Source organism: Pithys albifrons, chromosome 21 (assembly GCF_047495875.1).
Source record: "Pithys albifrons albifrons isolate INPA30051 chromosome 21, PitAlb_v1, whole genome shotgun sequence".
In the NCBI taxonomy this organism is placed as follows: Eukaryota; Metazoa; Chordata; class Aves; order Passeriformes; family Thamnophilidae; genus Pithys; species Pithys albifrons.
This window is the reverse complement of record NC_092478.1, coordinates 3,493,897-3,509,342: the sequence shown is the minus strand read 5'-3', so window position 1 is coordinate 3,509,342 and position 15,446 is coordinate 3,493,897. Positions and strand designations below refer to the sequence as shown.

The window sequence follows — 15,446 nt, the reverse complement described above, 5'->3', positions numbered from 1 at the left end:
TTCCCTTACTTCTTCCCGTGTGCGCCGTGGTTCCTGTCGGGGCCGGCGGGCGGGTGGTAGGGGTGGGATCCCGCCGAGCCCTCCGAGTCGCTGCTGTAGCCGGCGGGGCTGAGCGGGGCCGGCGGGGGCTCCCGGGGGGCCGGGGGCCGCCCCTTGCTCTGGCCGCGGTGACGGGGCGGTGGAGAGGCACTGCGGGAGCGATGCCGGTGGCCGTGCTTGCTCCGCTCCGGCGTGGGCGACCGGGAGCTGCGACCACCGTGTCGGCCCCCCCGGGCGCGGGGGGACGGCGGCTCCGTCCTGCCATGGGCCCGCGGAGAGGGGGACGCCGAGGTTGGCCTCTGGCAAAGGGGGAGAGAGAGAGAGAGAGAGAAGGAGGGAAAGGAGGAAGAGGGGAAGAAGAGAAGAAAGAAGGAGAAAGGGGATTTTAACGCGGGGCGCCGGGCCGGGGGCGCAGATCACAACGTCAATGCACATCGCATAAGGCAGGCTACACAGACGCTACTCTGCACCTTCCTCTCGCCCTCAACAACGTGGGTCATGCAAACCTCCGCATGCAAAACGCCAAAAAGTATAACTCAAATCGTAATAAAAACCCAAAGGAAGGGGTGGGGTGGGAGGAAAATAAATAAATCCAAGAAACCCCCAAGTCCTCGGGGAGGGAGAGCTTGAAGGGAAAGAAATAACCCCACCCAAAAAACACCTGGAGAGGGGATAAAGCAAACCCTGGTAACCCACCCGCCCCGTCCAATAAAGAGGGAGGGAAAAGGGGGTAAAACCCAAACGAAGGGAGGAAAATGGGGGGGAAATAAGAAAAAATGAGAGGAGGGAAGTGGGGCAGTGGGGAAGAGTAAATCAGACTAAGCCGAGGGGAAGGGGTCGAACCAAAGAGGGCTGGAGGTGATGGGGTCTGCTCACACAGAGGCATGCACATATATAGAGATATATGTTCCATTATGTGTAGTTTTTATCGATTGTACGGCTTTCGGCTTAAAACAAATCCAGAAACGAGGAAAAATCGGCACAGAGCGACAATGGAGGGCAAGGCAGGGGAGGGGCCAGGGATGAGAAGGCAAAAAAGAAACCAACAAAAAGAAAGAAGAAAAACCATCCAAATCAAATCAAATCAAAATTAATTAAATAAATAAATGAAAACCAAAGCAAAACTTCACAAATGTCCTCATTACTGAGATAAACGAATGTCTCTGAGCTCTTCCTGGGACACGCATTGAGCTGTTAGCTGTGACTCTGCAGGGAACTGCTAAGTCCTCATCAGCACTCAACACAGACTTTGCTTTCTGCTTCCTTTTTTTATTTTTTTCCATTATATGCTTTTTTTTTTAAGTCCCTCTTGGTTAACATCCACTTACCAAAAAAGTGGCATTTCCTCCTTTAGTAGGTAAGGTATGAAGAGAAGGGAAAAGCGGGGCAATATAAGTGCATCATTAGATTCACAAAAATGCAAGAGAGAAAGAAAGAGCGAGAGAAGGAGAGACAGAGACAGAGCCAGAGAGAGGAGAAATAAAACAAACCAACTCACTTCTCCTGTGGGGAGGGGAAACCCTGGGCCACTGCCATGGCCAAGCCCTGAGCTGGGCTCTCACCAAGAGCTGAGGGGGTTTTGCCTGGCCCCGGGCTCCCAAATATCTGAGCCCCTCCAAGCCACAAACGCTGCCTGGGTGTTTTCCCCATCTTTGCAAACACCACTAGACCAAAAAGATGGGTGGAAACAGCTCCTGCAACACAAGCCCTGACCAAGCTGGCAAATCCCCGGCTTTGGGGTTTCCTTTTCCTGGCCACAGCCCAACATCAGGTCCCTGAGTATCCCTGGAGGGGTGAATCCTGCACAAGGAGTCCAGCCATGAGTCTGAAGAGGGTTCATGGGAATTGAAGTGGTGCCAGGATTGTACCATCACACCCAGGGCTGGTGACCCCAGTTCCTTGCCATCCCCATGTCCCAAATACATCTGGTCAGTGACTCCTTGAGGATGAAGTTCTCTCTACCTGCCCCACTGTGTCCTAAACAGCACTTTACTCCCCCAAAAACAAGCAGGAAGAGCAAAGGGATGGGATTGTGAGGACCATACAAAGATGCTGTAAAATGGTTGCAAGACCATTGCATCCCTGAGCATCCCAGATCACTCACACCCCACATCCTTCTCCCCATGGATAAGACAGCCCCTCCAGCCACAGAGCAGCAAGCTGCAGCCAAAATGAAGGGATTTGGGTATTTTATTAAAAATCTGTTGCTGTTGCAATGGCTGCAGTGAGGGGGGAGGGAATAGGGGGTTCAGCTCAGCCCATTCCAAGTCCCATGTCCCAGCAGAGGAAAATAAAAGCAGAGAAATGAAGTAGAAGAAGAGGAAGATGAAGAGAGAAAGAAAGACATTTCCTCTTTCCCAGGGCAGCATTTTGATGCCAGCTGGCCATGCTGTGGGATGTGAGGCTCCCACCCAAACCCTGCAGTCTCCTGCCCAGGTGTGTGCAGGAAGGCATTGAAGGTAAAACCATTCTAAATAAACCCAAACTGGCAAAGACCCAGCCTAAAAGGGAAAACACACAGTAGGCACTTGTGGGAATGGGCTATCCAAGGCTGGGACACTGTCCCTTGCTCCCTGGACCTGCCTCTCCAGAGATGAAGATTTCAGCCTTTCCCCATTGCAGCCTCCCAGTATCTTCCCTGAGTTGTTTATTTTTTTCCCCATCATGACCCAAAGAAAGGCTAAACCCACATGTCTCCCCAGATTTCTCATTTCTTGCCCCATCCATTCAACCCAAAATCCCCTGTGCCCACTCCCACCCGTGGCCACTGCCCCTATTTCTCCCTAATTACATTTGCCTTTGTTACTGGGCCACTAAAAGGGGAACTCAAAGGGAGCAGCTGTGCTCGGCCCCTGAATGGAAACAAACACAAATTCGGAGGGCTGAAAGACACAGAAATGCATTCTACCAACAGCACGAGGAGACGGGAAAGAGAAAAGGGGGAAAGAAAGAAAAAAATATTACGTGGACAGGGCAAAAAATATAAATAAAGAACGTAAGAGAAGAGCATGGCTTTGCAGCTAACTGGGGAAAACCATACAAATAAAAAAAATTATATATAGCCACCAAAAAGAGACAAAATGAAAGAGAGACAGAGAAGGAGAGTAGGAAAGAAAGAGAAAGTCAGAAAGAAAGAGAAAATAACATTAAATCAAGCTACGGTGCTTTTCAACAGGCTCATCTGCAGAAGTGAACGTGCAGAGGTGGACGAAATACCTACCTTTGGAATTGGCAGTGACAGGAATGCAATAATAAAAAAAGAAAACAATAATCTCCACATTTGGAGGGCAGAATGGGAAAAAGACAAGGACTCTTTAGTACGGCGATCCAGACCCCTCGGCTAATCCCGTTTGCTTTGCTTAGAAGTTTTTAAAATGGTCTTGGGGGTTTTTTGTTTGTTTTTTTGGTTTATTTTTTTAATTTTTGTTTGCTTTTCAATGGCAAGGCTGTGGCTGGCCACCAAGCAGGGTGGCCAGGGGGAGTTGCTGGCTGGTGTCTGCAACCCGGCTGCAGTTCAGTCTTAAAAGGACACTCTATAACACGGTAAAGTCCCGGATAACATGCAGGGAAGGCGATGGATGGTGGTGGGACATAGCGAGGGATGTTGGGTTGTGTTGGCCCAAAGAAAACCGGAGAGAAAGAGGGGCTGGAGGGTGTGTGTGGGCAAGGAGGAGGAGGAGAGACCTAGGAGGAAGGCTGGGAAGGCAGCAGGGATGGATGGAGACAGGACTAGGTATTTAAAAGGGAAGGTAACACCGTGCAGCGCCCCAGGGCACCCCTTGCTCCCGGTGGCTCTGGGGGTGCTGGGGGAGGTACAGCTCACCTGGGGGATGGGCTGAGCCCAGAGCCTTTGGGGGACTGCAGGAGATGGGGAGGGTGCTGGGTACCAAGGATGCTCAGCACCCATCCTGCTGGGATGCAGGATATGGGTACCTGGGTGTGGGATGATTGTGGGGTGCTTGGATAGCCCAACACCCAGCAGCCTCCTCCTGCAACAGGGCGAGAAAACCATCCCCACAGCAGCAGGGTGCAGCCAGGACACAGGGCAGTAGCCAATTTGAGGAGGAAAAGGGCAATTTGCTCCATGAGATGGAAGCGAGCCCATTCCCTTTGCAGTGTAGGGCTGCTGAGTTCTCTTCCCTTTTAAATTCCTTGTTCAAAATATAGAAAATGGAAATACAATGTTCAGCGGTCGTAAATATTTAGAAAACACATCTGAGTTTTGGTTTTGTTTTTTTTTTCTTCTCCACATTAACACACACAAAAGCAAAAAAATTCTAGAACAACAGGACGACAGGGGGGAAAAATAAAAATAAGAGAAATATATATCATTTGCATTTCTGTACATCACAAGGAAAAAGAAAAGAAATCATGAGAAAGGAAACTAAAACAAGGGGGTGGAAAAAAAAGCACGTTTCATTGCCCTTCCCTCCCCCTCGTCCCTGCTTCTGCTGAGCAAGAAATGGAAGTGTATATTACCGTTTGGGTTTTTTTCAAATGGGAGGCTAAAGAAAAACACAGATGGGATTAAAAAGAAAAAAAAATAAAAAATAGAAACCAGAGAGAGAAAGAAGAGAGAGAGAGAAAGAGAGAAAGTTGTTGGAGAAAAGTCCCGCTGGTGCCGGAGAGCCAAGGGAGCTCATCGGCCTGGGCGATGCTGAGGGGTGGGCAGGGGGAGAGCAGGGCGAGCCGGGCGCCTGGGGGGCTCCCGAACCCCCCACACCCCAGCCAAAACCACAGGAAAGAAGAAAGCAGAGAGGTGCTCCAAGAGATGGGCAGGGTGCTGGGTGCTGCTGGGGCGTGCTGGGCTGGGGACGGTGAGGGGGACATGGATATGGGGTGGGGGTCTCCTGGCCCCATTTTCCAGGGTGCTCCTGGCCCTGCAGGTGTTGGGGGTGTCAGCTTTGGGTGCTGCCAGCCAGGCAGTGTCCCCAAAGCCCCTGGCCCATGGGAATGAAGTCCCCTGAGGCCAGCGGGAACCTGTGTGCCCCTCATTAGGGAAGGTCACACAATGTGCTGCCTTCACTCTGCCCTGCCTGCAGTCCCCCTTTAGCCTAAACAGGCTCCTTGTCATCCCAGCACTGGTTAAACTGGGATTGGCCCCCCGGTCCCACAGTGTTAGGGCTTTGTCCACTTAGTGTGGGAGCAGCCCCCCAGGTTTCATTGGGACCCCCAGCACAATGATGCAGAGCCAGAGACATTTAGCTCCAATCCCACCTGCCATGGGGATCCCAGAAGTCCTAAAATCTGAGCATCCAGCACCAAATCCCTTTTGAACCCTACCCTGGTCAGACTGGGCGCTGGGGTCTTGAGCACTGGTGCTGACCCCTTGGCACTGGGGAGGGTTTGGGCTGGTGGCAAAACGAATTTTCCAGCTTTGCCCAGTTCTTGGCTGTCTGGGCTCAATCCCAGGCAGGTGCTGAGCCCAGTGGTGACCCCGTCAGTGTCGCTGGCCTGCCAAGCCATTGTCTCGGGGGTGACATCTGCAGGGCAATGTGTGGCTTTGGGGGAGGGATGATCTGCTGGCTGCCCTCATCCTTGCCCCGAGATGACGGGCTGGCTCCCCCAGGGAGACCATGCACCCAGTGCAGGGTTGGTGAGTGCATCTCCCCCGTGTGCCCTGGCTGGGCAGGGCGGGGAGCCGAGCGAGTGGGGAAGGAGCGGAGAGGAGACCAGGGGGGCAAGTCCTGTGGAGGGAGGAGGGGAGGGAAGCCAAGAGTGATCCAAGAAAAGCCTACGTACATCCGAGGGCTCCGGGAGTGGGGTGCCGTGGCTGTGGCGGCCGTTCTGGGCGCTGCCCTTGTGCCCGTTCTGGTGTGGCGAGGCCGAGCGGTGGGGCGAGGGCGAGGACGGGCTGCGGCTGGAGCGGGCGCTGCTGCCCTTGGGGCCATCCTGCCGGCGCTTGGGGCTCAGCCTGTGGGGCACCACACCGTGAGCCGTCAGCTCCCCTGGCCTCGAGCCCAGCATTGCCCTCTGCCCAGCCCGACAGAGCAGCCGGGGGCACCTCGGGTTGAGATGGGGAGCCCGGCTTTGCCAAAGCCAGAAACAGGGTGTTTTATGCCTTCTCTAGTTAAAAATTGAAACCCCACCTGGGAACTATGTTCCCAAACCCTCCAGAGGTGCTGTAGTACCATGTTTCCATCCTCTCAAGGGCCCCTATCCCTGGGACACCTCTGCCACCCACCTCTGCCCTCCATCCCTTCAAAGGGTCCTCTCCTTTGGACACCTCTGCCACCCACCTCCTGCCCTCCAGCACACCAAGGTGCCCATCACACAGACATCTCTGTCCATGCCCTCTAGCCCGCATGGAGGAGGCTGGGGGTGTTGCACGTGGGCTGTCCCAGCTGTCCCTACCTGCCGGGGGATTTGGAGCCACTGTCGTCGGAGGAGAGGGAGGCGCTGTGGGAGCTGCAGGAGCTGCGTCGGTGCGAGCGCCAGGCCGGGGACTCGCTGCGGGACCTGTGGAGAGGGCGGCGGGGGCCGAGGGCTGAGCCGCGGTGGGGGGCACACAGGGGGGCAGAGCACCCTGCTCCCTCCGCCATCCCAGCCCCTCACCTCTTGCGATCTTTGTTTTTCTCTTTCCTTTTGTTCTTAGGGCTTCGGGACCTGTGGGAAGAGGGGAAGCTGCAGATGTGGGAGCAGGGGAAGCACCTTAGGGTGTCTTCCCCAGCCCCTCCAGAGGCACCCTTTATCTGTTTTTCGCTTCTTTCTCCCTAGAACAGCAGTGCTGGCAGAAGGCATCTGCAGAGCAGGGCAACAGCCAGGGTTTGTCCTGGCCATGGCTGCCTGGAATCCCCCTTTCTCCTCTGGGAGACATTCGGGGCCATTATGGGACCCCACAGTCACCCAGAGTGGCCCTATGCCACGCCCACGGGGGGAGGACACCCAGCAGTGTCCAGCATCGACAGAGAAGAGAGGGACAGCAGGAAAGCAGGGAACAGGGAGTCTCTGACAGAGGAAGCTGATAGCCAGTGCTGGTGGCAGTAGTGTGGCTCTCAGCAGCCATCATTCTTACCTGTGTCTTCTCTTCTTCCGTGACCCTGACTCAGACCTGAGGGATGAAGAGGAGGCAGAGATAAAGGAGACACACTGATCTGGTCAGTGGGGAGGAAAGGCTGGGCAGCCCCAGGGGATGGGGACAAGGACAGAAGTGTGGCCCCAAAATGGGCTGCTGGATGGGGCAGGTGACAGTGGCTGTGAGGAGGTGATGGCCCCATGAAGACTCATCAGCATCTATCCCTGTACATGCCTCAATCCCAGCTCAGCCCAAGGGCCTAGGCAGTCGCCAAACAGCCCCAATGTCCCCAACCATCCTACCTGTCACGTCTGTGTTTCTTTCCAGTCTTCTTTTTCTTTTCCTTGCGGATGGGTGAAGAGCTGTCGCAGCTGGGGGGGAAGTGGGTGCCCTTGATGGGGGGAGCAAGAGACTCCCCAGCCCCACTCCCATGGCCCAGGGAAGTCCCACCCCTACCACCCACTTCCCCTGGACCACCCCACAGGATGCATGGATGTCACAAGGAAGTTATTTCCTGGAGGATTTGGGGTGGGTGGCAGAAAGGGACTTTTGGCAAAGGGCTCTTTAGTGCCAGAATGCCCAAATCCTGCTGTGTCTCATTGCCACCTCGTGGGCTCCACAGCCTTCAGCAAGAGACAAGGTGACCAATTCCCACTGGGATTTCAGAGGGACACAGTGGGTTGTGGAGGCCAGCCCATGCCCAGTGGGTTTGCAATCCCAGTGGGGACCCCACAGCCCACCCAGCCCAGTGAACACTCACCTACGCTCTGAGCCAGGTTTCCTCCTTTTGCTGCCATGGGAAAGGCAGAGAAAAAAGGGGCATTAGGGACAGCATTTGCCCAAGGCAGCCAGTGCTAAACGGGGAGGGGACCAGCAGGAAGATGTAGCCAGACCCTTCACAGAGCCAAATCCTGCCCGGTGCTGTGCCCTGCAGCAGCCAGCTCCTTCCCCACATAGACCAGGCAAGGTCCAACCAGTGCATGCAGTGGGTATGAGCACACATGGTCGTGTTGCAGTATCAGCACATGCAGATGCATGTGTGGAGGTGGACTGACCACCAAAGTGGGAAGACTTTCCCCATGAAAGCCTGGGGAAAGGCTGAACTGGGAGTAGAGCTGCCCCCCTGGGAGAGGGGACAGCGCAGGGACAGCCGGGGGACTCACCGGCTCCGGCGGTGACCCGATTTCTTCTTCTTTTTCTTCTTGGGTGGAGGAGAGGTAGAGCTGCTCGAGCGTCTTTTCAGCCTGTGGGAGACAGCAGGCAGAGCTGGGGGAAGAAGGCACAGCTCCCTGGCCTCTGTATCCCTGGCCGGGGAACCGCTGCACGCCCAATCCCTAAAAGCCCCGCGGACCTGTACTCGCGGTGGGCGCTGTCCTCGCGGTAGCACTCGGCCGAGCAGTCACACTGCAGCAGGCAGCCCTCGCCGTAGTCGGGATACTCCACCGTGTACTCCTCCCCATCCGCGCTGTGGTGGTTTTCTATCACGCTGCCAAAGGAGGAGGTGCAGGATTAACTCGGGAATCCCCATTCCCTGTTTTACACGGGCTGAGGAAAGCCTGGGGCAGCCCCAACGAAGCTACAGCGGCTGAGGGACATCCTCTCCACCAGTGTCCCCAGGGGACCTCAGTCCCGTCCCTTGAGGTCCACACACAGCAAAGCCCTGTGGTGGGGGTCCTCTTGGGGTCTTCCTGGGACTCCAGGCCCTGCAGACGTCCCCACCAGGACAGCACAGGGACATTGCAAGGCTCAGGCCATCTCACTGCCAGGGTCCACTGTCAGCATCATTTGGAGCCCCTTTTGCCATTGCTCAAGTGGCTGAGTGGGAGGCTGGATCAGCCTGGGTAGGTGGTGGGGCTGGATAAGAGTAAGAGGAGCTGGCAGGAGACTTGGGAATTCAAGAGGGAGCTGCCCGAGATTATCTGGGCTTTGAGGTCAGTGCCCCAGGGTGCCAGCTGCTTAGCATGGGAGATTCAGGCAGGTTGATGTCCCCACTGGATTAGCTGAGAGGGGGTTGGGGGACATCATGCCTTGAACTATCAGGGTCTCCTCTCCCTCTTGAGTGACTTCATCAGCATCAATTTTTCCCACTGTCATGGAAACCAGCGTGAGGTTGCCATTGACTACCGTGGCTGTGGGCAGGGCTTGGCAGAAGCCTGGCAGCTGGACTAGGAGTTTCCCTGGAGTCTCTGCCCAACTTCTCCCTGCTGTCTCCACCTCCCTGGTCCAACTCTGCCATCAGCCCCAGGAGCAGCATGAAACTCCACAGGAAGTCTCTCCTTTGCTCTTGGAGGATGTAAGACATCTCACCTGTGGAGGGATATTGTCATCCAGATGCTCTGGAGGGAACCATAATGGATAGGGCCAGGACTGGAGGATGCCTGGCACCACACTAGCACAGGCATTTGCTTCCCAAGGGAGATATACCCTCAGAAATCTGGTGTGGGCTGCTCCACCCTTCCCATCCTGGAGGTGTGCGGCCAGGGATGGTGGTGGGGGAGTGCAGCCCCTGCAGCACTGGTCCCTTGGCAGCCTGGACAGTGCCTGACTAAAGGGATGCTTCCAGCTCCTGACTGCAGATCTGAGATCAGAACATGTTGGCATCCTTGGCCACAGACAGGCCATGGGCTGTTTAACCCAATTAAAAATGTCTTGAACCGAAACTTATACTTGAGGCACCCTCCTCCTGGTCACACATGATCGCTCAAGCAGGTCTCAGGCTCCCCTCTGCGCCACAGCCATGGCTTTCTGGGTCCTCCCCAAGTGACTCCTGCTTTGGCCATGCCCCAGGGGTAGGAACAGCCTTTCAACCACTCACCCAACCGTGGGAATGGAGAGAAAGGAGGCAAAGACAGAAGCGAGTGGGGATAATTCCCTGTGTGTCTGCTCCACGAGCAGGCAGTGCTCCATGCCAGAGTCTGCTGCCAGCATCTCACCCATTAGCTGTGCTCAGCGGCTCGAGACCAGCTTGTGCTGCTCCAATTATCCCTCCCTGCCCAGCACACGCTTGCCTTTGTCTGTAATCCCACCAGCCTGTCCATCAAGCAGTTCTCCTTGGGGACCAGGCTGTATCACTGGGCTGTACACATGGAGACAGGAGCTGGCAGAGTGCAGAGAGCAATGCCAGGGACTCAGGTGGCCATGGCTTTGCTCAGTGCCTCAGTCTCCCCTGGGGAGTTATGCAGATGAGGCTGAGCTCTCCAATCAGCTTTGAAATGAGACCAGCTGGTTCAGACTGACAGGCCCAGCACACAAGGACTGAGCTGAAAGATGCTGAAAGGCCCAGAAAGGTGTTGGAACAGGACCAGCCCACGAGATGTTCTGCTGAGTGCTCTCCCAGCCACCACGAGGGCTGAGGCTCCTTATTTAAAGATTATTTAACTCCCTTGTCCAGCCTCTTGATCTAGCACAGACCTTTGGCACCCAGGACATCCTCCTGCTGCTTGAAAAGCCACCTCCTTTGGACTCAGCTTCTGCCAGCCTCCTTCAAGCGCCTCCAGCTTTGCTCTCCTCCAAGCAATCCTTTGCTGTGAGACTGCTCCTTCCAGCTCAGCACTATTATTTATAGCCCTGGGGCTAATCTTTAATGATTACCCTTCATTTTGCAAAACCAAGCCTGTAAAGGTGACAGCCAGGGCTGCCTGGGTAACCTTAATGCACCTTTGGCTTCCCCATGTGCTCGTTACAGTGCCAGCCCTAACGAGCCTGCTGGAAAGATGCCCCGGGAATGACTCCTGCCCCCACCAGCAAAGGCCACTTGTTAACACCTCAGGCTTGATGCTCTGTGACCTGGGCAGCTTGGTTTTCCCCATACATTGTTTTTTGCTGCCTAGAAAGGACTCTGAAGGCTTCGTGCTGTCCCATCCCTGCCAGGGCACAGCCAAATTGTGTCCCTGTGTCTGTCCTTGGCTGGCATGCCAACAGAATGGTATGAGGAAGGCCCTCCCTGCCACCACGGCTTCCCTGCCTCCCACCCCCGCCCTGATTTCCTGACCCTAATGAAGCATTAATATTCAGTGAACCTGCACTGTCTATTCCTGTCCCAAGTGACCTGGTTTCCAGGCTGATGGATGGTGCATGCCAGGCCAGCCACGGTGCCTGGGCCATTAAGCATCCTGCAGATAAATCATCATCGAGCCGGGGCGGACCCTGGTGAGTCCTGTGTGGGGCAGCAGGAGCAACTGGCACATTCCCAGCAGCAGCTGGGCTGCTTTGGACACCAAATCTGAGCTCCAAGTCCCCTCTCAGGGCAGACAGAGGCCCCCAGGACCAGGCAGGATAGAAGTGATTAGAAGGCAGAATAACGGCAAGAGCTCCTTGGGGAAGCTTCTTCCATGGGCTCCCTGACGTCACATCAGCCTGATGAAGACACAGACTCTGGGTGTGCCCAGAGGAGAAGCAGGTCTGCCCAGCCTAGGCCCCTTGTAACAGAAATTATTATCACTATAATTGTTACTGATAACATTAATATTTCTAGGGTTACAGAACAGCAGCCAACCTGATGAGCTGTCACCACCCAGGACAGGCCTCTCTGTGATCAGAGACAGGCAGGACACTCAGATGGGTCAAGTGGGAGCTGCCTCACTTACATTTGGCGCCCATGCTGGTCCTCCCTGGTGAGCACACCTTCCTTCTCCATCAGCATTTGCCGAAAGGTCCCCACTTTCTGCCGGATCTCCTCTTCAGAGTACCTGGATAAGCAAAGACGTGGTCAATGCTGCCATGGCTGAAGAGTGGGTTCCTCATTGACCTGCTGGCATCCTCTGTTCCTCTGTCACTTGGGAGTGACACATGGCCCAAAGGGCTGGTCAGAAGGAGAGGTGGCATGGTGACAGGCATTGGGGTCTGGAGAAGAGCAGAATCCCTGCATGGCCCCTCCTCTCTCCTGCCTGCCCCTCCCAGAAGTGTTTGGCTGAGAAAGGGACATCAGAAAGGGGCAAAAGAAGAGGATGACCGTGAGGTTGCCATTCCCCATCACTGCCCCAGCTTTGGGGCACATCCCAGCCAAACTCCCTTGCAGCCAGTGATTCCAGGGTTCACTCCCAGCATCTCCATCCCATCCTGAGTTTCCCTCTCTTGTCCCCACGCTGTGCTGGGGCCCTGGCAGCCGAGCCAGCTCTGCGCTAATGCCGAACGCTGACTCAGGCCACTGCAGGGTTATTAGCGAGAGGCACTAATCACTTTGTCCCTGGCATCTGAGAACAGCCGCGGCAAACCACGGCACTCCAGGTGTCCCTGAGGTGTCCTCTGGAAGAGACAGGTGACAGCCCTAGGTGGGTGGTCCTGTGCTGCATCCTGTGGCCACACAAGGGCACCTGAGCATCCTCCTTCACTAAAAACATCCCAACCTCCTCAGCTGAAAACATCCCAATGGAGGGATGTCGTGGAGAGACTCATGGTGCTCTTGGCATCATCTCTGGGGACAAGACAAAGAGAGACAGACCCCATGTAACCACCACACTGGGGGGGAAGGGGTAAGGCTCTGTCTGTGTCCCTGTTCTCACCCACAGCCTCTACAGGGGCTGTTTTGGCCCACCATCACATCCCATCAGTATTGCTGCTACAAGCCAAGAAAACTGGGTGTCACAGCCTGGCTGACCCCTCTGGTCCCAAGGCTGGCCCCTCACAGAGCCCATGCTGGGGATGGTAATGCCCCTCACAGTGCTGGGGCTGCCTGTGGGTGCCCTGGGTGCAGAGGGGCACATGGTATCACCCACCCACCCTGCAGTGCCCATGCAGGGGAATAGAGAGAAGAGGAGATTAATATTAACAAGCTCATTTGCACTGAAAGGCTCTCATTAATTCCCCAGCTGGACTCCATGCAGAAGGAGGGCTGCTAACAGGGCGTGGAGGCAGCCTGGCTGCTTCCCCTCACCTTGCACCTGGGCATGAGGGGCCCCACAAACACAGCAGCACCCCCAGATGCTGCTGTGCCCCATTCCCCAGATGGCAGTGCACCCAGATGGGCAGGGTGTGGCCACCCTGCAAGGACAGGGGCACCCATCCTGGCCATCCCACGGACATCAGCTGGCCCATGGCAGCAGGAAGATGTCTGCCCAAGATGAGCATTTGCTGCAGCATATTAAGAGTGTGGCTAATGCTCTCAGAGAGGGGACATGAGGCCAAACAGGAGGTGACAGATGGGCCACCGTGGCTGGGCCATTAGCAAATCTGCAGAGGGGAGGTCAGGGTGAGGAACCCCCAGCATTTCAGTGCCTTCTCCAGCCCCTTCCCACCTGCATTCCCCTGGTGCTGCTTATAACCCCAGTGGAAGGGTTTTGCTTTTGCATTTAACATTTAGAATGGGTTTGGGAAAGAAAGAAAAATTGCTGACACTTCTTTTCTGGACAAGGAATCCAGCCTGCAGGCAGGGAATAATGGTGCAGGCAGCCTGGAGTGAGCTACAGCACAGGCAGGAGGAGCCATTGGCCTTTAAGGAAACAAGGGAGTGTTTAAATCCCTGCAAAACCCCCTCACGTCCTTCTGAAGGGCCCTGACATTGTCAACAACTCCCTCAAGGCCATGGACAGGATGTGGCCCCAGGCCAGACAGAAACCTCAGGAGAGCAGGGTGCTTCCCATGGAACCCTCCCAGAGAAACCCTGTGTGGAGGGGAAGAGCAGGCAGAGGATTAACCAGGTTGACCAAGATTATTACTGTAATTATATTATCATTTCGCATATCGGCATCATCATCGTTATTAATAGCCTTAATAACAGCAAAGCAATTATAGCAACAACAACAATACCAGTTGCAGTGTTGTTATCACCCACTGCAGTAATGATACTACTAGTAGTAAGATCCCTAGTAAGGCACGGGAACACAACAGGAGGTTCTGGGCTCCCCAAAGCGCCAGGTCAGCCTTATTTATTTCCATAATGACAAATTAGGCACAATCATTATTCCAGTCTGTGTGAGACAATTTAATTCTAGGTCACGCTTGCACTCTTAATGAAAGCCTTGGCGAAGCCTTCCCTCAATCCATTTTCCTTCTCCCCAGCTGATACCAGTCTCCATCTACCCACATGTGCCAAAGAATTTGCTCCATCCATCAGATTTTAGCGAGTTGTCAGAGGGATCAGGATGTTTGGCTGGTGCCAGAGGTGTGGGGCAGCTGGAAGCACTGCTATGGGTCCATGGCAGTCTCCCTGCTGGCCACCCAGCCTCTCCTGCCCACCAAGGCAAGGATGTTCTCCATCCTCCTGGGTATTTCCCTTGCCCTTTGCTTCCCAAGGGGAGAGGAAAGGCTGGGGAGAAGCCTGTGCTGCCTGGCCATGGCATTGGCAGGATGAGAATGGTCCTACCATCCCAAAACTAGAGAGAGAGAAGGAAAGCAGGACAAGCCAAAGCACCAAAAGAACCTTGTCTGGGACTAAATCCCAGCTCTCCTCAACACAAGAGGCAGAGACAGGTCATCTCCCATCCCAGGTATGTGGGGTGTAGGATGGATGGAACTGATAACTTGCACGATCATGAGCAACTTTGCTCCTCCTTCCTGCCTCGGCTTTCCCTGGACAACGAGCTGGGAGCTCAGATTTCCAAGCAGAGGGGCCAGCACATGTGTGGATGGACTCCTAGGCCTGCATTTCCTGGAGGCATTTCCCTCCACGAACCAACCCACCAGTGCAGCTGTTTGATTCACTCAAATGTGGATTTACCCAAATGGGGACATTTGCCACATCGAGATATTTTTTCAAAGGGGAAGCACAAGGTGCAAGTGGGTCAAAAGGATCCCATTCCCGACCCTCTGCCACTCACCCCTGCTCCTCCATCATCTCCTGCAGCTCCATGCACTTCAGCTCCACCCGCCGCTTGCGCTCATGGTCCAGGATTTCCCGGTGAGCCTTCTTCACCATGCTGGGCTCCACTAGACGCACCTCTTCCTCACCCTTGTGCCATGTTCCTGAGGCACCGGGCTGGGAGAAACCATTGGAGGCCTCCTGGGGTGAAGGCACATCAGCCCCATTGTTGTAGAGAGCCATGATTGCCTGAGAGGGAGAGAAAGAGGGGTCAGTACCCACCCTGGTTCCCCCCTCACCCCACAACAGCAAGGAGACCCCACAAGGACCTGAAGGCAAATTTTGTCTTGAAAGTAGGTTGATGGGGACACTGACTGGGAGATCTTCCTGCACCTTGCCTCAGTTTCCTCATCCCCAAAGCAAAGCTGTGGTTACTCCCATCACCAATACCAAAAGGGCTGGATCATGGGAAAGAGAGGAGGACGCACTGCCAGCCTTGTATGGGAAAAACCTGGCAAAGTGTGGGTCCCAGGACTATACAGCAGCAGCAGGACAGGCAGGCAGTGGTCCCTGCCCCACAGATCTGCTGCCCGCCAGTGTGTGTTTGCAGCAGGGACAGGCATCCATCCTCACAGCCCTCTGGGGACACCCCAGGCA

General features: G+C 55.1%; 1 protein-coding gene across 3 annotated transcripts in view; it reads right to left on the bottom strand.

Annotated features, from left to right (window-relative positions):
• The window catches only part of SRRM3 (serine/arginine repetitive matrix 3), a 32,261-nt gene that overhangs the window by 3,380 nt on the left and 13,435 nt on the right, over positions 1 to 15,446 (bottom strand). For 2 of the 3 annotated variants that reach the window (XM_071575255.1, XM_071575254.1), the window contains exons 2-12: positions 14,809 to 15,038; positions 11,641 to 11,742; positions 8,406 to 8,540; positions 8,218 to 8,298; positions 7,815 to 7,844; positions 7,357 to 7,425; positions 7,055 to 7,090; positions 6,595 to 6,645; positions 6,394 to 6,498; positions 5,782 to 5,953; positions 10 to 338 (exon numbers count right to left, since the gene is read on the bottom strand). In XM_071575255.1, coding sequence (XP_071431356.1) covers positions 10 to 338; positions 5,782 to 5,953; positions 6,394 to 6,498; positions 6,595 to 6,645; positions 7,055 to 7,090; positions 7,357 to 7,425; positions 7,815 to 7,844; positions 8,218 to 8,298; positions 8,406 to 8,540; positions 11,641 to 11,742; positions 14,809 to 15,032 — 1,334 coding nt within the window. In that variant the 5' untranslated portion in view covers positions 15,033 to 15,038. The remainder of the gene's footprint in view (positions 1 to 9; positions 339 to 5,781; positions 5,954 to 6,393; positions 6,499 to 6,594; positions 6,646 to 7,054; positions 7,091 to 7,356; positions 7,426 to 7,814; positions 7,845 to 8,217; positions 8,299 to 8,405; positions 8,541 to 11,640; positions 11,743 to 14,808; positions 15,039 to 15,446) is intronic. The other variant, XM_071575256.1, reaches the window with a different exon arrangement.